This window comes from Pituophis catenifer, unplaced genomic scaffold (assembly GCF_029215685.1).
Source record: "Pituophis catenifer annectens isolate HBS135680 unplaced genomic scaffold, rPitCat1.0.hap2 SCAF_2, whole genome shotgun sequence".
Lineage (NCBI taxonomy): Eukaryota > Metazoa > Chordata > Lepidosauria > Squamata > Colubridae > Pituophis > Pituophis catenifer.
Window position 1 is genome coordinate 17,102,441 of NW_027256882.1, and position 24,487 is coordinate 17,126,927.

Here is a 24,487-nt window from a genome sequence, read left to right on the forward strand (position 1 = left end):
CTTCCTGGTTTTCCTGCTTAGTCTTTGCCTCAGTCCAAATGTGTGGAAAATTGTCATCCTGGATTTTTCAAGCAAGCTCGAAAAGGAGAGCCAGTATGCTGTTATGACTGTATTCCTTGTCCAGAAGGGACCATCTCCACTCAGGAAGGTGAGTGACGCCAAAGAAAAGGCTACTAGATTCATCCAGAGCATTTTGATCAATGTGCATTTTAAAAGAGGCCTCTAAGGTTAACAATTTTGTGGTTCTCAATTTTCAAGGTGCCCGATTTCTTCCCTAAGGAGAAGAATAAGAAAAAGATTTTGAGAGACAAGGTAGGAAGAGATAGAAGAACATGGTGGATCATACAAGTCAACATGCACCAGAGGAAATTTCTATTTTTTTGCCAGTTTGGAGATGTCATCTGAATAATGAAATACAAATAGCTACAACAGCAACAAAAAAGGGATATAGTTGTGGTTCTAATAGGAAAGCCTTATTTCCATATTGGTATTAAAAGGAAACCAATCTAAACAGAAATCAGGGAAAAAAGAGAAGCAACTATGCAATTGTATTTATTTCATATGGTGTAACAGAATACAGCATTAATACAGAAAGTTAGCAGAAAGAGCATATAAAATGTGCATCAAAGTATAAAACAGCAGAGCAGTAAATTATTTTAAAAATGCATAATAGGAATGATGGGTACAATTATGAATAAAATTAAATTATGTATGAAGAGATACTAGAGTGGCTAAACCTATTGCTGGATATCTGGACCATTTAGCCATTGGGCAGCAATGCCCTTGAGATGATGTATTTCAAGCAGAGATCCAGAGAACCTTCTGAGGGGGCATTCCATCATAACATGATATAAAGTTAGTGGGATGATCCCACTGTCACAGTTAGTATTGTCAACCTACCGCTACTGGGTTTTTCAATATTGGCACCTGCCATGGTTGGTCAATATCATCTGAAATCCAAAGAAGATCTTTCTTGAAAGGTGAAAAGAAAAGAAATATTACTTTCTGTTTTCTCAGATACTGAAAAATGCACCAAGTGCCCAGATGATCAATATCCAAACGAGAGCAGAGTCCAATGTATCCCGAAAAGAATAACCTTCCTCTCCTATGAAGAACATCTGGGCATCATCCTAGTGTCCATTGCCCTACTCTTGTTCCTAACCACAGGATTCATTTTATTCATATTCCTTAAATACCTAGAAACTCCCATTGTCAAAGCCAACAACCGGGACCTCTCTTACATCCTCCTGGTCTCCCTCTTGCTTTGCTTCTTGTCCTCCTTTTTCTTCATTGGACGACCAAGGAAAGCCACCTGTCTTCTCCGACAAACTGTGTTCAGCATTGTCTTCTCAATAGCTGTGTCTTCTGTGTTGGCCAAAACAATCACGGTGGTGCTGGCCTTCCTGGCCTCAAAACCAGGGAACAAAATGAGAAGATGGTTGGGGAAGAGCTTGGCCAATTCCATCATCCTTTCTGGTTCTGCTGGCCAAATTTTCATCTGTGCCTTATGGCTGGCAATTTCTCCCCCATTCCCTGACTCTGACCTCCACTCCCAGCATGGAGCGATCATCCTTCAATGCAATGAAGGCTCTGTCACCATGTTTTATGTTGTCCTTGGCTATATGTGTTTCCTAGCTGCCATTTGCTTCACTGTAGCTTTCCTGGCTAGGAATCTGCCTGGGGCCTTCAATGAAGCCAAGCTGATCACCTTCAGCATGCTGGTCTTCTGCAGTGTTTGGATCTCCTTCGTGCCCACTTACCTGAGCACCAAAGGAAAGTCCATGGTGATTGTTCAGGTCTTCTCCATCTTGGCCTCCAGTGCTGGACTGCTGGGTTGCATCTTCTTCCCAAAGTGCTTCATTATTATCCTGAGGCCAGATCTAAACACTAAGGAACATCTCATGATAAAAGTAGAGAAATGACTGTGAAATTGTTTCTTAGGCTTATAACATTTAATTTTTTCATTGCAGTTATTGGTGTTTTGTATTCTTCCTTTGAATCAATGTGACAATTAAGGCTATTTAAAACTGAAGGAAATAAACATATGAAGAGTATAATGTTAATGACATTAAATTCCAACATAATCATCAATTAGTAAAATAAACCAATTAATAATTGAAATTGTCATACATCCAGGAATGAACAAGCTCAGAAATAAGACTCTCCTTCCAACAGGATTTTATCTGCTTTCCAGTTTTGTGCAAATGCAATTCTAGCCGCTGTTATTATATGAATAATCAAATATGTATGTTCTTTACTATAATTCTCTGGTAAAATTCCCAATAAAAATATCTCTGCTTTTAACTCTATATGTTGCTGCAACATTCCCTCTAACCATGTTTGTATTTTCAGCCAATATTGTTTTGCTTCTTTACACAATCACCACATATGATAGTATGATCCCAGCAAGTGGTGACATTTCCAACACTTAGCTGATTTATCTTTAAACATCTTAACTAATCTTTCTGGTGGCATATACCATCTATAAAACATCTGATACAGGTTTTTTTTATAGGCTGTTGCCATTGTTAATTTATCATTTCTTACTCAAAGTTGTTGCCATTTACCCAATTCTATGGTGTATCCAAAATACTTTGCCCATGCTATCATTGTTTCTTTTACTTCTTCGTCTTCTAACTAATACACAATAAATAATTATATACTTTCTTAATCATTTTCTCATCTGTTCCTGTCAATATTTCATCCAGTTCGGATTTCCCCGAGTTAAAGCCATATTGTCTACGATCTGCTTCATATCTTGATTGTAATTGCAATCTTGTATACCAATCTATCTCGATCCCTTGACTCTCTAGTTCTTGTTTTTGTTTCAGCTCTCCCCGATCTGTCAGATTGTCTTTATATCTCACAATATTCCCCATTTTCACAATATTGGGATATGTCATTGCTTCTATTGTAGAAAGCCACATTGGAATATTCAAATAATGTTTTTCTTTCACTCTCTCCCACACTGATAACAAACCATTCCTTAGATAATATCTTTGGAAATATCCATGTATCCTTTGCTTCCCGTACCATAAAAAGGCATGCCAACCCAATTGTAAATCATTTCAATTTTTTTCAATTTAATTCAATTTATATGCCACCCCTCTCCGAAGACTCAGGTCGGCTCACAATACATTTAAAATCCTAATAAAAAACATTTTAAAATTAAAACGTTAAAACATTAAAACTCATTCATACCATTCATGGCCGGATCTCACCAGATCGCAAGAGCGAGATCAACGGCCCCAGGCCTGCCGGAAAAGCCAGGTGTGCACCGCTTTTCGGAAGGCCAATAAGGTGGGGATGGTCCGGACCTCAGAAGGTAACTGGTTCCAGAGACCTGGGGCAGCCACAGAAAAGGCCCTCCCCCATGGGCCTGCCAGCCGGCATTGTTTAGCTGACGGGACCCAGAGGAGACCAACTCTGTGGGATCTTACCGGTCGCTGGGAGCTATGCGGTAGAAGGCGGTCTCGAAGATAACCTTGTCCTGAGCCATGTAGGTCTTTAAAGCCTTCAACACCTTGAATTGTGACTGGAGAACAATAGGGAGCCAGTGCAGCTTGCGGTGAATTGGTGTAATGTGGGTATACCTAGGTGCACCCACGACAGCTCGCGCGGCTGCGTTCTGGACTAACTGTAGTCTCTGAACACTTTTCAAGGGTTGCCCCATGTAGAGCGCTTTGCAATAATCTAACCGTGAGGTGACTACAGTCATATGAAATATAACAGCTGTTTCACACGATCGTCTGAGTGTCCTTTTTTCACTTTTTTAAAGCATTTTTTTACTATCTATTTGCCTGAACTGGTTGTAAAAAAAATGCTTAAAAAGTAAAATAAAAAAAAAGTTCCAAACGATTGTGCGTCACTCAGCTGATCGTCGGAACTTTTCTTTTACATTTTTTAATACCGGTTCGGTGAACCAGTAGCATTTTTTATTACCGGTTTGGGTGAACGGGCCCAAACTGGTTCCATTTTACCCCTGGATTTTCCCCAAGTGGAGCCTTTGGGGCAAATGGGAGCAGTGGCTGCAGGGGAGAATTTGGCTGGAAGGTTTGGTGGGGCCATGGGGGACCCTCAGGATGCATCTTCCTCAGAGTTGTAGAGAGTCGCCTACAGGGAGATGCAGATTGCATGTTTATAATCACCATTCACTTATGAATGGTAATGATAAAGTGTCCAGATTAAATTTAGCTGGTAGTCTAAATTTTTTTTCCAAGAGTTTATTCATGAAGATCAATGTGGCTTTTTACTTAAATGACAAAAGACAATGTGAGAACTGTGTTGGTTGTCAGGGGAAGGTCCAGACGAGGGCTCTGCATTAGAGGCAGAGATGGGGCCAGGGCCATCTGGGAGTGATGAGCGGACTCCGGAGCCTCCAGAAGCGAATAACAGAGAGGCAGGGGAACAGGAGGAGCCTGTTCCTAGTGCAGGCATGTGAAGAGCTGCCAGAAGGCAAAAGCAGCAAAAGCAAAAAGGACGACTCGGGAGTAAGGCCAGGAGATGATTGGCCCCTTAATTTGGACTAAACTGAGAATGAAGTAACTCTCAGCTGTTCCAATAAAACAGGTTTGTTTAGGACTGATTGTGTCTGGCAATAACTACTTGGGCCTGGGTCACAACAATTGGTGTCAAGGGGAAAAAAGATCTATTAGCTCTATATCTTTCTTCATATTTATACAATGATATAATCCAAAAATATTCAGTGTCCTTAACCTAGAGTGGCACCAAACTCCATGTTTCTGGGTGACCTTACTCAGCAGTCTCTGGAGAAAAGAGTCCATATTGAAGGATAGCAGAAGTCAAATACATAGGTGTTTAAATCCTGCATTTCCCTCCGGCATCATTTTCTGGACAGGTCCTGACAGGAAAGACCACAACCATTAAAGAACACTGCCCTCAGGGGTATATCTGTAATTTTTCACAAACATGCTGTATATCAGGAATAAGTTCAGGGTCCCCAGAGGAAAAGTTGCTTCTCACTGTAATTATCACCATCCTGCTCTTTGAGATGTCTCCTTCTATTTCTCTAGTGACTTCCTTTGATGTAAACATCAGACTGAAACACTGTGGAGGGGATCCTGCATCAGAAAAGGATAAATGCTTTAGGTGACACTGTGTTATGTGAATTTTACGACAGGCAGGAGCTGTGCTTTTCTCTCCTTTCCAGGTGAAGCATGATTTGTCTCTTTTAATTCTCAGAGCTTTTAATTCTTCAACTCTTCTTGGTCTTGTTTAGAAACAGGAAGGGAATTGATTCAGCCCCATGAATTATGAACCTCCTACTTCTGCTTCTGATGCTACTGCTGTCCCAGCCAATCTCTGGAAAGCTTAGAATGAAATGTCCACTGACTCTGGAACACCAGGATGGAGAAAAACCATGGAGCTATTACAGACCAGGAGACCATCTCATTGCTGTTATCACCAGTGGAACAAAAATATCTCCTATAATGTTCCCTTTCAATGCAGCTCCTTCTAGTCAGTCTAACTCGTAAGTCATTCAGGATAATGGAGTTGCATTCCCTCCATTTATAATTCTAACACCTCATTTTTTCCCTCCTTATTCCACTTATTCCAGATAGATATGGCAGCACCTCTCCTGTCTAATTTCCTAAATCATTTTGATTTCCATGCTTTCTTTGTCTTATTTTGAGGAACAGATTCAAATCCAAAGATAGAATAGAAAAACAATATGAAACAAGCCACATTGTTTTCCTCTGCCTGTTCAATCTTGAATTCATGACTTGAATACTGATTTTTATTTAAATTAGTGATTCTTGTAGTTTTCCCCTTCCCAGCTTATTTCAAATACAACTACTCATTGATATTTACTTCCAGATCCTTATAGAAATACAAGATAACTTAGTTTTAGAATTGGTTTCTGGATCACTTTTGAAACATGCTCTTCCTTTTATGGCGGTTCTACTGTAATTATTCAATTATTTTGAATCCTGATTATTGGGCAGATGAAAATTAGTACTGCCCCAAAGAATAGTGTATTTCCGATTCTTATCCCATGTGGAGGACTGTATCAATTCCATCTTCCCAACATTCATTAAAATTGAATGGAGTTGGGTGAGTATCATTTGTCTCTGGGTTTGGAGTCAGTAATGGCTTAAGACTCTGTAGGCTTCAAAAGACAAAGTAATTTAGATTGAAAAGAAGTATGTTGTTAGTTCTGTTGATGATGGTAATGACACGATCATATTTACAGCAGTTTGTTCATTTTTACAAGAGTTTATCTAATGCTCATTGAAAAATGCTACACTTTATTTTGATTAGTCAAGCAAAAATATATCAAAAATATAAAATATATTTTGCTATTCATGATGATGGTAATGGTGATGATGAAAATGAACATTCTTTTACAGTAGCATATCTTCTGATTGGTCTATAATCCTACGCTTTATTTTCGCTATTCAAGTGGTCAATAAGAATTCCCAGCTCCTGCAAAATCTCACACTTGGCTACGACATACATGACAACTATATGAACACTATGGGCACTTCAGATGCCTTGCTGGACATGCTCTCCACTGGAGAAGCCAATGTTCCCAACTACAGCTGTGGAAGGAAGGAACACCTTTTGGCTCTTGTTGATGCAGCTATCAGGGACATCTCCATCCAGATGTCAACGTTAGCAGACACCTACAAAGTCCCACAGGTTTGTGTGTGTGCCTCTCTATCTAGTAAAAAGAGTGAATCGGTAGGATGGGTAAGCAATACATTCAACCATATCCATTCTAGGGCATTCAAGAGTTGCTTTCCTCTGTGGCCAGTGTAGGTATATTGTCTAGTGATGGATGGGATTGATACTGGGGAGGGGAAAAGCAGCAAAGCAGCCCTATCATCTCATGACACCATCCCCGTTGCTTTGGGGGCTTCTACTGCACACTTGTGAAAATAAAGAGAAGGTCAAAATCCTTATATTAAAACAACATATAACCTTTGTGGACAGAATTTAAAAATCTGACATAAAATATGGCTCTTTATTTGAAGAAAACAATTCAATAGAATTTGCAAATGTGGGTCTGATTTCAGAAAAAAAGGGAGTAATCCAGAAATATCATTTGCATTCTTTATTCTGATTTTTTTTTAGTTACTTCCTTTCTTTTCTTGTATTTTTTATCTGGTCTTGCCAATATTCTGTCTGTAATATTAGCTAATCAGGAATACAATATTCTAATACCTTGATGAGGAAAAAGTTGGATTTATTGAAAGAATGACGGCATTGTTCATTGCTTTTTCAGATCACTTATAACATTGTTTCAGCGGCTCTGAGTGATAAAAGTCAATTCTCATTTTTTTACCGGATGCTCCCCAAAGAAGGGTTCCACTACCCAGGAATTGTCCAACTGCTCCTCCATTTCAGATGGACCTTGATTGGTCTCTTTGCTTCAGACACAGAGAATGGAGAGAATTCCATGAGGACTTTGAGTCCTATGCTGGTGAGGAATGGAATTTGTGCTGTTATATCGGAACAAATTTCACCCGCTGGACATACAGGACCCCTCAGGGTTGCCATTTCCAAGTGGAGACAAGTCAATGTCTTTGTTCACATCGTAGAATATTTTGCTGTTTGGGACAGAATTCATCTTTTCCATTCAACACTTAAAAGTTTGCCAGAACCCATTGAAGGGAAAGTCTGGATAATTGCAGTCCTTGGGGAAATGCAAATAAAAAGACACGTATTCCTGAAATATATCCATAGTGTTTGGATCTACATTTTCCAGTTGAAAAAAAGGCCAAAGGACAGTTCCTTTGAACAAGATCTCTTTCTGCAACCACAGTTCGGAGATCAATCTTTTCTCTGTTCTTTTTCAGAAGACATCATTTCTGTCAAAGGCCGGAGAAGATGCACTCAGAAATCTCCACTGAAGACCAAAGTGGAAAGAAATTGGCTCTTGCACCTACGTAACTACCATGCTTACGCTTTGATGAATACTCTGGCCCATGCCTTGAACGCTGCATATTCCTCCATATCCAAGAGGAGAAGAAGAGAGGGAGTAGAGAAGCTGGGGACTCAAAGGCTGCAGCCATGGCAGGTATGGGGTCCCGAGTAAGATCCATCAAAGTTACTTTCTTTGGATAAGGAATACAAAGGGGAAAAGGAAACTATCTCAACCATTTTGTGCTTCAAGTGGCCAACAAGTCTGACCAATCCAATCACTTGTGGATAATTTTCGAAAGAGCGGGTACCATGACATTTATATTTTGATATTAAACAGTGTTAATTTTATAAAATATGTATGCATTTGAAGTAAATTCCTATCTTTATGAATTTGTGATTAGCATTTTAGAATTGTATGTTCATACATTTGAAGGAGACCCTAGCACCGTTATGGCGAACCTATGGCACGCGTGTCAGAGGTGGCACTCAGAGTCCTCTCTGTGGGCATGCACACTGTTGGCAGTTGCTCTTCGGGTTTCTGGCTCACAGCTAGTCTTCGTGCATGCCAGAGACCCCAATACCATCTGGCCAGTGCACATGTGCTTGGTGGAAACCCCAAAACCAGGTGGCCGCCTCTTGTGTATGCCGGCCAGCTGGTCTTCGGATTTCTAGAGCTGTGGCACATGCTCTGATTTGGGCAGTTGGTGCCAAAAAGGTTCACCATCACTGATACAGCATAACCCTTTCTGTCTGCAGGAATCCCAGCTAAATCTTCTCTAAGTGATGGCTGTTTTGCATTAAAACAATCAGTGAAGGGGAAACTTCTCTGGTTCACGGGATCAGCTGTAAAATTGTTCCTCCTTTTAGGATGGTTTTCATTCAGCCAGAATCTCTCCTTGTTTTCAAGGGCTTTATGAATTATCTTTTCATTTGTTTGTTCAATTTATTTGTGATCCAGTCTAGAATGCTCAAGTAAGACAACTGTAGCAGAAAGATTTTTAACATTCCTTGAAATTTCTATTCTAGTTCCATCCATTTCTGAAGAAGAACAAATTTTGCAATCTTTCCCAACTGAAACTGTACTTGGACCAAAATGGGGATGTGACAGCAGATTTGAACATCGTAAGCTTTATAGTTCAGTCCAGGGAGGATCCCGTTAGAAAGCAAGTGGGGAGTTTTGAAAGACAGATACTTATTATCAATCCAGATGCTCTTTCACAGCTAAAGTTGCTCAATAAGGTGGGTGAAACATTGGTGTCTTTTCTCTGTTTTCCAAAGCCTTGAGAGACTTTTCAAGTGGCTAAGCCTATGCACCGATACAGTGAGAATTGAATGTGGGGAATAGAACCCTTATAATTTTCTTAAAAGGCTTGGGACGCTTCAGTACAATTGGCAAGGTATCTTTCGGATGCTGTAATATAGAACAGTGTTTCAAATTGATTCAGCCGTGCCCTATGTGGGGTGCTAGGTGATAATTCTTTAAGACGTATGGCTATTAAAAAAAAAAAGTTTTATTAAAAAAAATTCTTTCACCATACATATTTTATGAACAGAGTTCACATTTTATACATAATCAAAATCATCCTTATAATACTTCTTAATCTTCCTATTTTTTCCAATATTTATCTCTTTTGTGTAATCCTTTATCCCAAATTTATTATTTTTCTCCATATCTTATTATTTCAACTTCTGCCATATTAATTCCTCCCCCCTATTATTTTTTATCGTTTTCAATTTTATATTCGAATAACATCACTTTGCGCCTTTTGTTTCTTCTCAATGACAATTGCTCCAGTTGTTTGCCATCTTTCTTCATTTCCAGAAGAGTCTCTCTAATTCCTTTTTCTCATTCATTAACAATAATACAGTCATCTTAATTTACTTGATTATCAAAATGAGCTGAGGTGGCACAGTGGTTAGAGTGCAGTACTGCAGCTACTTCAGCTGACTGCTAGTTCAGCAAATCAGCGGATCAAATCTCACCGGCTCAAGGTTGACTCAGCCTTCCATCCTTCCGAGGTGGGTAAAATGAAGACCCAGATTGTTGGGGGCAATATGCTATTTAGTATACTGTCTTTGGTGTAAGCCGCCCAGAGTCCTCGGAGAGTGGGCGGCCTAGAAATATGAATAATAATAATAATAATAATAATAATAATAATAATAATAATAATAATAATAATAATAATAATAATTTACCTATTTTCCCCTTTCCATCTGCTGTGGTTTATCACCAACATATTCTATTTTTTCTTCTCTGCAAAAAGAAACACTTTCATGTTTTCAACATTATTATTTTCTATACAATTAGCATTTTAAATATTCATTTTAATTACATTGTTATCAAAATTAATAGTATTGTCAAATTAGTTATTTTCACCTTTCTATTAGGATTTAAAATAAACAAATTCTATTCAGATTAACAGAGTTGGAAAGGATCCAATCCCCTGCCCAAGAAAGATACCCTACATCTTTTTTTTTTTTTTAATTTGATTTATATGCCGCCCTTCTCCGGAGACTCAGGGCGGCTTACAATGTGTTAAGCAATAGCCTTCATACTTTTGTATATTTATACAAAGTCAGCTTATTGCCCCCACAAACTGGGTCCTCATTTCACCTACCTTAGAAAGGATGGAAGGCTGAGTCAACCTTGAGCCTTGGAGAGATTCGAACCAGCAGAAATTGCAGGCAGCTGTGTTAATGACAGGGTGCACTAAACCCCTGTACTATCAAGGCTCTTCATCTGCCCCTACCTAGGATCAAACTTCCAACCTCCTGATTGTGGGGCAAGAGCTCCACCTCTAGGCCACAGCAGCTGGGCTTCATTCATCTTTGTCATATAATCACTTATAATCATTTTCCACCCTATCTTATTTTTTCAACTTCTGCCATGTTATTCTCACATATTGCTTTATCAAGTCATTAATGCTTTCATCTAGCTAACATCACAGTATATCCTATACTTCTTCTCTCTTGCCACTACTATAACAATGAAAATTTCATTCTAATTTAAAAAGCTTTAAAAAACACCATTATTATTATATTGTCTACTTTCCCATTCCCATTTATTATTCTATTTTGTGTATATTTCCTAATGTTTACTTCATCATCTCATCTTTACCCATCATCTCGAAATCTTTTTAACATCCCCCTTTCTAATAGTTTTTTGCACGACCCGTTATCTCGCTCTAATTTCTCAGTTCTCTCTTTTTTTCTTTTATATATGTTACATTTCTTCTTCTGGCTCCTTTTATCTTTGTTGTTGTTGTTGTTGTTGTGTTGTTTGAACTTCCCTTACTAAAGTTTTCCCTTGTCTCTTCCAGATATTCCCCCTTTTCCCTTTTGTCTGTTTCTGTTTTAGGGGGGATTTTTCCCCTTTCTGATTTCTATTTTTTTTTTTTATTGAAAAAGTTTTTCAAATACAAATTTTTCCCCCCTTTCCGCCCCTCCTCCCTAACACCCCCTCCCCCTCCCCTCCCCCTGTGGCTTCTCCAAAATAAAACCCAAGTTAATAACAGATTATATAATACTTTACCATCCTTTTGTTCCACCCCCCATATACTAACCCTTTCTTTCTAACAATATTATTATATCCCCCTTATACTATACATTTCGAAAACAACATTCAACTGTAAAATTATATAATAAATTCTAATTTAGCAATTTCATCTATTCAACTCATAATCTATCCTTCTAACAATATCATTATACCCCCCTTATACTATACATTTCAAAACAACATTCAAAGCAACTTTCAGCTGTAAAACTATATAATAAATCCTAATTCAGCAATTTTAACTCATAATCTATCCATTTCCTCCCCCCCATACATATATCTCTTAATTCGAATCTTTTACGTATATTGATATAACATAACATCCCTTCTCCTAAACTAAACAATCAGTAAACTAACCTGTCTCCACCCACTTTCCTACAAGTCTACATACATAATATTTTCAATATCTTTATTCTTCTGCCCATTACACTAAAAAAGAATTTATTTACATATATATATAAAATCCTCAATTAACTTTAAATTTGTAATCCATATGATATCTTCTGTAATGTCTCTCAACTGGATTGTTAATTCCATTACCCATGTTAGGGTAACATCACATCCTAATTCCAACAGTATGTTCGGTATCTTCAATTACCATCTGCCCCCATCAATAGTAAATGTTTTCATATATAAAAAACCACCCGAGTGACTTTATATCTATATTCCATATAGTGCCGTCTGTAATGTCTTCCATCTAGATTATTAATTCCAACCACCGTGTTGGGGTAACAGCCAGATCTTCTGCATGCCCCAATCCCATAGTTCTCTTGCCTTGTAGCTCAGCATAAACGTAGTCCATTTGTCAAAGAATCCAAAATAGAAAATTCCAATCCACTCAATTTATGGCCATCTTCACATCCCAAGAGTACAGCACTGCAGAGATCTGTCACTCTCCTCAAGATAATATACACCAATACTTTGCCTCAACTAAATTTCTAAATATTCAATCAGCTCTTAAGTAACTGGCATTACACTGTTGTTTAGTCTAAAATTTTTTATTTTTGTACGACCTGCTTCTTCTTTTCTTAACTATTTGTGGCTTAAATCTCCATCCTGGTTTCCTTTCTATGAGTTGTATATCAACTGTTTGGTTTCCATGCTGGTCTGTAGCTTGATAAGTCATCACATTAGAATCCAAAGCCACCTCTCTTATATTTATAGGTAATCCAACTGTAGCCTCTGAAGGAGAATCCAGAAGCGACTCATCCACAAAAGCCTCTGTAACTTGTTGTTTTTCCGTTACCTCCACCTCCATCTGCTTAGCCTGAATTTCAATCTCTTGTTGATTTTGCTTTTCTTTATTCCCCTCGTGTATTATACATGGAGATGTTAAACCCATTTTAAAAACCTTATAGTAAAATTCTTCTGCTTTTTCAACAGTATTTAGTTGATATCGTTCTCCTTGATATCTCAATATTATACCAACTGGGACATCCCACCTGAATGGGATGTTTTGTTTCTTTAGTTCAGTCACCAAAAATCCAAAATCCTTTCTATATTTTAACATCTTGGGCGGTAGTTCTTTAAATATCCAGATCTTCCTTCCATGCATTTCAAGAGTGGAGTTGAAAGACTTTTGCACAATATCATTTCTTATTTCTTTATCAGTAAAGTAAATCACCACATCTCTAGGCAGCTGCCTTTGCTTTGCCACCCAAGAATTAACTCTGTAGGCCTTATCAATCTTGCAGGATACATCTTCAGGGCTAACCTTTAAAATCCCAGCCAAAACTTCAGCAGACATCTTGTCTTTTATCTTCCTGTATTCCCCTAATTCTAACCGCAAATTCCATGAGTCTGAATTGCATTATTGTGGCTTCATTTTCAATCCTTTGTTTTATATTATCTACATTGTAAGTCTTATAATCAGCTTCCTTTATTTTTTTAAACTCTACTTCTGAGCTTTTTTCTTGAATCCTTATTCATATTCATGTCACATGTGATACAGCAAAAAATGCCTGATTTTTGAGGGTCATGTTCTCATGCAGAATTGGGCTTCACATTCTGTCACCACCAGTTCACCCAGCACCGGAAATGTAAGTGTGCGCTCCACATGTGTGAGATATCAAACAACATGGTAATTCACTCACGTGCGACGTCCACGCATTCGTGCAACATCAAAACCACAGCGATATAGGACAGGATTGCACCTGGGTGGGTGGATGGACCCACCCGCAGATCGCTACTACCAGTTCACCCAAACCAGTCCAAACCGGCTGAATACCAGCTCTATTCTCATGACTAACCTCCATTTCATCTCACTCTAGTTCTAGAAACTAGGCAGTCAGTTTTAGCCTTGGTTCACCATCATAGTGGCCATATAAAATTACCAAATAAACATACAAATAAACAAAGAACAGATGCATTAAGGTTGACAGCCCAAATGTATAATGAAGTTTTCCTTTATTGGAGGTGGTTCTGGACCACTTTTGAATGGGGATGGCCTTGCAATGATACATGTAGTCCAGAAGAAACCTTTCCAGTTCCAACCGGTTACAGGTTTCTTCATCACAGTTTTATTCTACTTTAATAAATCTAGTAAAATAAAATAAAAAATCATTAACTTTTTAGAATAAATTTCATTTTAAGCTTTAATATGAACCCTGCATCTCACTTTAAATTCATGGGTAAATGAAGAAAGGAGTAGTGCATGGTAATACAATCATGTGGTTGTATTTATATATGTGTATGTATGTATGTATGTGTATGTATTTGTGTATGTGTGTATGTATGTATGTGACACTAATTGTCACTTCATGGTTAAATCGTTTCTCAATTGCTTAGGTCCAGAATTTATTAAGTAGAAATGTCCTGTATTGCAAAGAGATATTCTAGCAGCAAAAGGGAGAAATTAAATGAAGAATCTGTCAGTAGTTGTATCTCCTGCAACATTGAGAGTTACTTAAAACGTTCGTATTTACCTAAGTGAAGTCCAGCAACTAGTTCATTAATCAAGGGTTAGTTCTAACATATTTTGTTTGGCATTCCTGCTTTTCCTGCTTAGTCTTTGCCTCAGTCCAAATGTGTGGAAAATTGTCATCCTGGATTTTTCAAGCAAGCTCGAAAAGGAGAGCCAGTATGCTGCTATGACTGTATTCCTTGTCCAGAAGGGACCATCTCCACTCAGGAAGGTGAGTGACGCCAAAGAAAAGACTACTAGATTCATCCAGAGCATTTTGATCAATGTGCATTTTAAAAGAGACATCTAAGGTTAACAATTTTGTAGTTCTCAATTTTCAAGGTGCCCAATTTCTTCACTAAGGGGAAGAATAAGAAAAAGATTTTGAGGGACAAGGTAGGAAGAGATTTATTATTATTATTATTATTATTGTTGTTATTATTATTATTATTATTATTATTATTATTATTATTATTATTATTTATTAGATTTCTATACCGCCCTACTCCCGAAGGACTCAGGGCGGTGCACAGCCAAACAATAAAAACACATACAATACAAAATTTAAAAATAGAATAAAATCAAATTAAATAATTTTGTCCCCGACAAATTTAAAACCCCAAACTTTTAAAACCAATTTAAAATTGAATATATAAAATACTAAAAGATATTTAAAATTTTAAAAATCTTTTATAAAAGAGGGGGAAAATTAGGCCAGGCCGGCCTGGTGAAATAATAAGGTCTTTAAGGCGCGGCGGAAGGTGCGCAGATCCGGGATCCTCCGTATCTCTGGGGGAAGCTCGTTCCAGATAGTAGGTGCCCCCACAGAGAAGGCTCTCCCCCTGGGGGCCACCAGTCGGCATTGTTTGGCTGACGGCACCCGGAGGAGCCCCTCTCTATGGGAGCGTACCGGCCGGTGGGAGGCTATTGGTGGTAGTAGGCGGTCCCGCAAGTACCCGGGTCCTAAGCCATGGAGCGCTTTAAAGGTGGTAACCAGAAGCTTGAAGCGCACCCGGAAGACCACCGGGAGCCAGGGCAGCTCGCGCAGGAGGGGTGTTAGATGGGAACGCCATGTCGCTCCCATTACCACCCGCGCGGCCGCACTCTGCGCCAGTTGGAGCCTCCGGGTGCTCCTCAAGGGGAGCCCCATGTAGAGAGCGTTGCAATAGTCCAGGCGGGAGGTGACAAGGGCATGAGTGACCGTGCGTAACGAGTCCCGATACAGAAAGGGACGCAACTGGCGAATCAGGCGAACCTGATGAAAAATCCTCCTGGTCACGGCCGTCAAGTGCTCTTCTAAAGACAGCCGTGAATCCAGGAGGAAGCCCAAGTTGCGAGCCCTCTCCGTGGGGGCCAATGATTCGCCCCCAATAGTCAGTGATGGCATCAACTGACTATATCGGGACGTTGGAAAGCACAGCCACTCGGTCTTGGATGGGTTGAGCCTGAGCCTGTTCCTCCCCATCCAGATCCGTACAGCCTCCAGGCACCGGGACATCACTTCAAGGGCATCGTTGGGGTGATCGGGGGTGGAGATGTACAGCTGAGTGTCGTCAGTGTACTGATGGTACTCCACCCCGAAACCACGGATAATCTCGCCCAGCGGCTTCACATAAATGTTGAACAGGAGAGGCGAGAGGACCGACCCTTGCGGCACCCCACATATAAGGGGCCTCGGGGTCGACCTCTGTCCCCCTGTCAACACAGACTGCGACCAGTCAGAGAGAAAGGAGGAGAACCACCACAACACAGTGCCTCCCACCCCCAACTCTTCCAACCGGTGCAGCATGATACCATGGTCGATGGTATCAAAAGCCGCTGAGAGATTTAACAGGACCAGGACAGAGGAGCACCCCCTGTCCCGAGCCCTCCAGAGATCATCAACCAGCGCGACCAATGCCGTTTCCGTGCTGTACCCGGGCCTGAGGCCCAACTGGAATGGATCCAGATACGTCGTTTCATCCAGGTGCTGGGGGAGCTGTTGCGCGACCACACTCTCAACAACCTTCACAACAAAGCGAAGGTTGGAGACCGGACGATAATTTACCAACATTGCCGGGTCCAGGGAAGGCTTCTTGAGGAGAGGCCTCACCACCGCCTCTTTCAAGGCGGCGGGAAAGTCACCCTCACTCAGCGAAGCGTTTATAATCCCCTGGAGCCAGCCTCGTGTCACTTCCTGGGAAGCCAGTACTAACCAGGAAGGACACGGGTCCAATAAACAAGTGGTCGCGTTCAGTCTACCCAGAATCCTGTCCATGTCCTCAGGGGTCACAGGATCAAACTCATCCCAGATAACATTCTCAAGACCTGCCCCTGTCTCTCCCCCTGAGACTACCCAGTCGGAGTCCAAATCTTCCCAAATCTGAGTGATTTTGTCATACAGATACTGAACAAAATCCTCGGCTCTACCCTCCAAGGGGTCCTCCCGCGCTTCCTGGTAGAGCAGGGAGCGGGTCACCCTAAAGAGGGCGGCCGGGCGATTATCTGATGACGCAATAAGAGCAGCAAAATAACTACATTTCGCTGCTTTTATCGCCACTAAGTAATTCCTAATATGGGATCTTACTAGTGTCCGGTCAGATTCAGAAAGACTGGCCCTCCAACTACTCTCTAGGCGTCTTTTCCGGCGCTTCAACTCCCTCAGCTCCTCGGTAAACCAAGGAGCCAATTGAGATCGGCGCCAGGTCAGAGGCCGCAAAGGCATGACCCGATCCAGAGCACCAGCAGCCGCCCTATCCCAGGCGGCCACCAGGTCTCCAGTCGAGGCGTGTGCCAGAACCTCAGGAAATGGCCCAAGCTCCGTCTGGAATCTGTCAGGTTCCATCAGATAGAAGAACATGGTGGATTCTGCAAGATTATTTGCATAAGAGGACATTTCTCTTTGCTTGTCAGTTTGGAGCTGTCCTCCCATCTTTACTGCTCTTAGGGACATCTGCATTCTTTGAAATTGAGAAATGGTTTCAGATCAATGACTATTGCTCACCCAAACCAAGTTTGTATTACAGGCCAAAAGATATATAAATCAATCAATTAATTAATCAGTCAATCTTTATTAAGGTCATGTAACCAGAAAAGCAGAAAGATCTAATTCAGATAACCATGGAGAGACGAGGGAAATACACACAGAAGACTTTCCATAAACGATGTGGAAGAAAGGACATAAATTACATTTACCATTATTAGGGGTAAAATGTGCCTCTTTCATTTTTAGTGCTTTATTTTTCCATATTATGGATTAAGAGGTAAAACCCAAATATTGTTTATAGCCCAGTTTAGCATTCCCAGATTTAGCATAACCATGGTTTCCTTGTTTTCCTTGGTTGGACTGCTACTGTGATTTACCTTGAATATTGTACATAAATCAATCGATCGATCGATCGAACAATCAATCAATCAATCTTTATCAAGGTCATGGAACCACATAAGCAGGAAGAAGTAATTCAGGGGACCACAGAGGGAGAGGATATGGGTTCAAGGGACAAGAGAAATATATACAAAAGACTCACCATAAAAGACTTGGAGCAGTTTTGGGTGAAAGAAGGGATGTAAATTAAATTTACCATTAGTAGGGGTAAAATTTCCTTTTTTATTTTTACTGCTTTAATTTTCCATATTACGGATTAAGAGGTAAAACACAAATATGGTTTATAGGCCAGTTCAACATTCCCAGATTCAGCATTGCCACCATCATGGCTTCCTTGGTTGGATTGTGACTGAATCTTCCCTCTTCGTCTTATCTTTCCAATTTTCTTGGATATTAAATAATGAAATACAACAGCAACAAAAAAAGGGATATAGCTGTGGTTCTAATAAGGACTATTAACTATTGGTATTAAAAGGAAACCAATCTAAACAGAAATCAGGGAAAAAAGAGAACCAACTATGCAATTGTATTTATTTCATACGGTGTAGCAGAATACACCATTAATACATAAAGTTAGCAGAAACAGCATATAAAATGTGTATCAAAATATAAAACAACAGAATAGTAAGTTATTTTAAAAATGAATAATAGGAATGATGGGTACAATTATGAATGAAATTAAATTTTATATGAGCAGTTACTAGAGTGGCTAAACCTATTGCTGGATATGTGGACCATTTAGTCATTGGGCAGCAATGCCCTTGAGATGATGTATTTCAAGCAGAGATCCAGAGAACCTTCTTAGGGGGCATTCCATCATAACATGATATAAAGTTTGTGGGATGATCCTACAGTCACAGTTAGTATTGTCAACCTGCCCCTTTGGGTTTTTCAATATTGGCACCTGCCATGGTTGGTCAGTATCATCTGACATCCAAAGAAGATCTTTCTTGAAAGGTGAAAAGAAAAGAAATATTACTTTCTGTTTTCTCAGATACTGAAAAATGCACCAAGTGCCCAGATGATCAATATGCAACAGAGAGCAGAGTCCAATGTATCCCGAAAAGAATAACCTTCCTCTCCTATGAAGAACATCTGGGCATCATCCTGGTGTCCATTGCCCTACTCTTGTTCCTATTCACAGGATTCATTTTAATCATATTCCTTAAATACCTAGAAACTCCCATTGTCAAAGCCAACAACCGGGACCTCTCCTACATCCTCCTGGTCTCCCTCTTGCTTTGCTTCTTGTCCTCCTTTTTCTTCATTGGACGACCAAGGAAAGCCACCTGTCTTCTCCGACAAACTGTGTTCAGCATTGTCTTCTCAATAGCTGTGTCATCTGTGTTGGCCAAGACAATCACGGTGGTGCTGGCATTCTTAGCCTCAAAACCAGGGAACAAAGTGAGAAGATGGTTGGGGAAGAGCTTGGCCAATTCCATCATCCTTTCTGGTTCTGCTGGACAAATTTTCATTTGTGCCTTATGGCTGGCAATTTCTCCCCCATTCCCTGACTCTGACTTAAACTCACAGCCTGGAGTGATCATCCTGCAATGCAATGAAGGCTCTGTCACCATGTTTTATGTTGTCCTTGGCTATATGTGTTTCCTAGCTGTCATTTGCTTCACTGTAGCTTTCCTGGCTAGGAATCTGCCTGGGGCCTTCAATGAAGCCAAGCTGATCACCTTCAGCATGCTGGTCTTCTGCAGTGTTTGGATCTCCTTCGTGCCCACTTACCTGAGCACCAAAGGAAAGTCCATGGTGATTGTTCAGGTCTTCTCCATCTTGGCCTCCAGTGCTGGACTGTTGGGTTGCATCTTCTTCCCCAAATGCTACATTATTATCCTGAGGCCAGATCTAAACACTAAGGAACATCTCATGATAAAAGTAGAGAAATGATAGCGAAATTGTTTCTTAGGCTCATAACGTTTAATTTTTTCATTGCAGTTATTGGTGTGTTGTATTCTTTTTTTGAATCAATGTGACAATTAAGGTTATTTAAAATGGAAGGAAATAAACATATGAAGAGTATAAGATTAATGAAATTAAATTCCACATTATCGTCAAACAGTAAAATAAACAATTAATAATTAAAATTGTCATGCATCCAGGGATGAACAAGCTAAGAAATAATATTAAATAATATTAAATAATATATTAAGTAAAGACAGCTGAATAGAAAAGTCTCCCGAAAGACAGGGGAAAGGAATCTTTTGCCTGAGGAGCCTTGAATATGAAATTCTAAATCTGTGTGAACATGGTCACTTTCTCTATGACTTTTTCTTGAAAGTAGGTGTGAGCAGTGGAGCTGGGTGTCAAGATCATGCAGATGATCCCACTTCCAACACTCTGGATATCTAGACCAGACATTTCTGGAGGTGTTAGGTGACTTCATAGATCATATGGGATCTCAGAGTTCCATGACTCTGTGTTCAGTCATAACCATCATAATATCCTTTCTGGACATGTCCAAAAACTAGTGATCCTGCTGCAAAACAGCACCTGAAAAGCTCAACATCCTCTGGGAAGACCTGATCCAGATAAGGAAATGGAAAAAAGCCATGAATCATATTGGTCTCCTATTCAAAGAAGCCATATGATCCCTTTGTATCCCAAATGTGAAGCTTTCAGCATTCACCTATGTGAATGGGAAAATCATCTATGATAGAAAATGGCAGGAGAGCATCCCTGAGGCTTCACTGTCTCGACTCGACCAGGGAGATGCAGGAAGAGTGCACCTCCTCTGGAAGCTGCCTAGAGACCGTCTTTGCCACACCCAATCATAGGGAAAGGATGGGAGCTAAATCCAAAACAGAGAAGGAAGGAAATCTGGAGGTCCAATTGTGGAATTCCTTTTGGGAAAAATGTATTTTCTAAAACTAGCTGATAACACCACTTTGTTTGGAACTATAAAATTATTTATCAATGGAAAGATAATTTAATCAAGAATGTAATGCAATAACTTTTATGAAGGATTTTCTATTACTGTAGAATAGCAGTTATAAAGAAGAAAAGTGAAACACATAGAAAAAACGAGATATACAAAAATGATCACCATGTCAGTTAATACTTAGTTGGGTAACCTTTAGCATGAATTACAGCCTTATGGCGTCTTCCCATGGAGTGAACCAAGTATTTTAGTTCTGCAGCTCTTATAATGTGAAACCAAGATTGAATGATAGCTTCTATTAACTGGGTTTTATTGTTGGGTCATTCTGACTAACAAGTTACTTTAGTCGGCTCCATAGATTTTCAATTGGGTTAAGGTCTGGGCTATTCCCAGGCCATTCCAGCAGTGGAATATGATTATCTTGAAACTCAAAAAAAAAAAAAAAAAAAAAGTGGTGTTATTAGCAATCAGACCTCAAAAATACACTTTTCCCAAAGGGTTTCCACAATTTTGGCTACTGTATACTGTATACTTATATACAGTATACTACTGTATACTGTATATAAGAAAGGAGAAAGGAGAAAAGGAACAATCCTCCTCTCTGTCATCTTAATCATAGCTGGAACTGTATTTGTAATAAAACTTCTCTATGTATTCTGATATTTTATGGAAGACTTCTCTTTGTGTTGATTTTTACGTTTGCTTTTTGATCAGTTCCAGCTGATACTGAGAGACAGGTAAGCCATAGTAAACGGTTAATATGACCCTTCATACATATATAAAACATTTTCTGTCTGGCTATCTTAAAGCAAATTTTGGACAAGTTAAAGCCCAGGAAAAAAACCCTTAATATACATAGCTATAACAACAAGCACCAAAAAAGAGAAAGACCTGTTGCCAGAACTACCTTTCACTGATGCAAGCCACCACATTCTCAACCTTCCCTAACCTTCCCTTATCCCAATGCCTGGGAGAAGAGCCAGGTCTTCAGAATTTTAAAAGGGGTGTATGTGTATTGGAATTCAAGGCTAAGGTGTTCAATAGAACAGGAGTTGCAACAGAAAAGGCATGTGTCATGGTTGAACCCAATTCAATCAGGGCTCTGAGGCTTCAGTCAGGCTCAAAAGACCTTTTATTGAGTATATCAGATCGGCATGTAGAAAGGTGATGCTAACTCTAAGTAATTTCTGCACTTTAAGGTAGTTAAAAGAATAGAAACTTCCCACCCCCCTCAGATGTCTTAACTCACATTAACCAATCAGTCCAGTAGGAGCTTCCCCCTCAGTCTCAGCAGATAGAATAGAATAACAGAGATGGAAGGGACCTTGGAGGTGTTCTAGTTCAACCCAGGTGTGAAATGCTCCCAGTTCGGACCAGATCGCCCAATCTAGTAGCGATGGCGGCAGGTGGTTCAGAGAACCAGTAGCAAAAATCCCTGCCCACCCCCCATGTCCAGCTGAGCTGCGCAATCATCAGAGGCTTTTTTTAAAAAAAAAAATTAAGAGCATTTTTTCTACAACCTCTTTGGCCAAAAAAAGTTTGTAAAAGTAAAAAAAAAAAAAAAGCCTCTGATGATTGCACGGCTCAGCTGGGATCGTCAGAGGCTTTTAAAAGCATTTTTTCTACAACCTCTTCACCCAAAGAGGTTGTAGAAAAAAATGTTTTTAAAAGAAAAAAAAAGCCTCTGCAAATCAGGCAACTCAGCTGGGATCGTCAGAGGCTTTTAAAAACATTTTTGTACAACCTCTTTGTCCGAAGAGGTTATAGAAAAGATGGTTTTAAAAGTAAAAAAAAAAAAAAGTTGGCCACACCCACCCAATCACATTACTCACCACCACCACTAAGCCACGCCCACAGAACCATAGTAACAAATTTTACATTTCACCACTGGTCCAACCCCCTGCTTAGGCAGGAAATCCTACATCACTTCAGACAAATGGTTATCCAACATCTTCTTATAATCTTCCAGTGTTGGAGCATTCAAAACTTCTTTAGGCAAGTTGTTCCATTGATTAATTGTTCTAACTGTCAGGAAATTTGTCCTTAATTCTAGGTTGCTTCTAGAGGCAAGATGTTCATTGCTATGACCTTGGTTCTCACACTGAGTCTGCTCGATGTTTTGTCTAGCGGTTTAAGGCACCACATTCCAACACCTTCTGACTCCCCCTTTTCCCCAAGAGTGGCAACTGAGAAACGCAACTAAGAAAGTAAGCACAGCTTCAGCCAAAGTCATTTCGAAAGTTGAGAGCAGGCTTTCTAGTACTCACAAAGTAGCAATGTTTTAGGGAACAGACCTGAAGCCTGTCTATTATATCCGCCCTCATGGGGAAAGCAAATATCCTGATGGAGAGGAAGTCTCACTGACACCCTGGACCTGTAGGAAATGATCAGGCTGTGCCTGAGGGAGGGGTCAAACACCTCATCAGTTTGGTTCCTGTAACTTCAATGCTTTTTGTCATTTCATCTCTGTTAATGAGAATTAAGTCCAATATGGTTGATCCTCTATTCCCTTCTCTGCTTTTGGAGGGACAAAGTTATCTGCTAGGTCAGGGATCAGCAACCTGCAGTCTCTGCTGCGGCTCCCTGTCACTCAAAATATGTGTCACAACCGCCAATGTGTGACACCGATTTGTTGAGCTTTTCAACCCCCAGTAGGCCAACCATGGATAAATCCAATTCAGAAGAAAACAGAACTTTTAATTCAACTATATATGCTAGTTTTGTGGCCGCTCAAGAAATAGTCAGGCATGGGAAGGGTTTTGTGGCTCCCGGTGCTTTCTTTTCTGTGGGAAACAGGTCCAAATGACTCTGGGTGTTTAAGATTGCAGACTCCTGTGCTAGGTTTTTCAGGAATCTGTTTGATCTTCCACTAGGTGCAGAATTTGTTCCTGTGGTACAAGCAGATATCCTCAAGGAGAAGAAGTCCTGTAGATACCCTGATCTTATTCCATGTAGGACTTTAAAAGTGAATTGGAAAGCTTTTAGAAAGACATTGGGAGCTGTTGTGACCCAGGCCCAAGTAAGTAGTAGGAAAATCAGTCAGTGAAAAAACAAATAAACTTTATTCGAACAGCTGAGAATTACTTCATTCCCAGCGTCGTTCAACTAAATTAAAGCAAATTCCTCCCAACACAAATTTCTCAGTCCTATTGCAAACCTTGTCCAATTAGGCAAACTGCCAAAGGCCTTTCTTGGCAAACGTTCAGAAGTCACAGATACAAAAATAAATACAAGACGTAGACGAAGAAGAAGACAAAGCTACCAACGTTGTTTCCCGGCAAAGTCCAAAGTCCAAATGCTGTTGTTGGTCTGTTTTAAGCCTAATGGGAGGGACCAATCATCTCTTGGCGCTACTCCCAAGTTGTCCCCTTTGCTTGAGCTGCTCTTGCCTTCTGGCAGCTCTTCTCATGCGTGCATTAGGAACAGGCTCTTCCTGTTCCTCTGCCTCACTCCTATCAGTCTCTGGAGGCTCTGGAGTCCGCACTTCACTCCCCGATGGCCCTGGCCCCAACTCTGCCTCTGACGCAGAGCCCTCATCCGGCCTTCCCCAGACTCCAGCTCCGCAGGCTGCTGGCAGGCCACAACAGGAGCCTGTGCAGCTCAAACACTAGACATGAATTGGGGACCCAATACCAACATGCCACTGTACTGTGAACAATTTATATATTCAAAGTGGTGTTCCAGAGCAATCCCAGGTAGAGCACATTGTAGTAATTCAAACAAGAAGTGACCGAGACAAGTACTATGCCCTTCAGTCTAGGAAAGAGCAAAGTTGTTGCACAAGAATAATCCGTGTGAAGTTCCTTCTAGCCATGACTGCCACATGCTCATTGAGGAGTAGCTGTCAGGTGCAAAAGACCAGGACCTAATGGACTTAATCCATCTGTG

General features: G+C 40.2%; 1 protein-coding gene and 1 pseudogene across 1 annotated transcript in view; both read left to right on the forward strand.

Annotated features, from left to right (window-relative positions):
- The window catches only part of LOC139309923 (vomeronasal type-2 receptor 26-like), a 72,933-nt gene extending 71,011 nt beyond the window's left edge, over positions 1–1,922 (forward strand). The window contains exons 11-13 of the mRNA XM_070934105.1: positions 22–93; positions 259–312; positions 1,044–1,922. Coding sequence (XP_070790206.1) covers positions 22–93; positions 259–312; positions 1,044–1,922 — 1,005 coding nt within the window. The remainder of the gene's footprint in view (positions 1–21; positions 94–258; positions 313–1,043) is intronic.
- A 3,344-nt stretch (positions 1,923–5,266) lies between these two features.
- LOC139309925 (vomeronasal type-2 receptor 26-like) lies at positions 5,267–19,608 on the forward strand (annotated as a pseudogene).
- Positions 19,609–24,487: the final 4,879 nt, after the last annotated feature.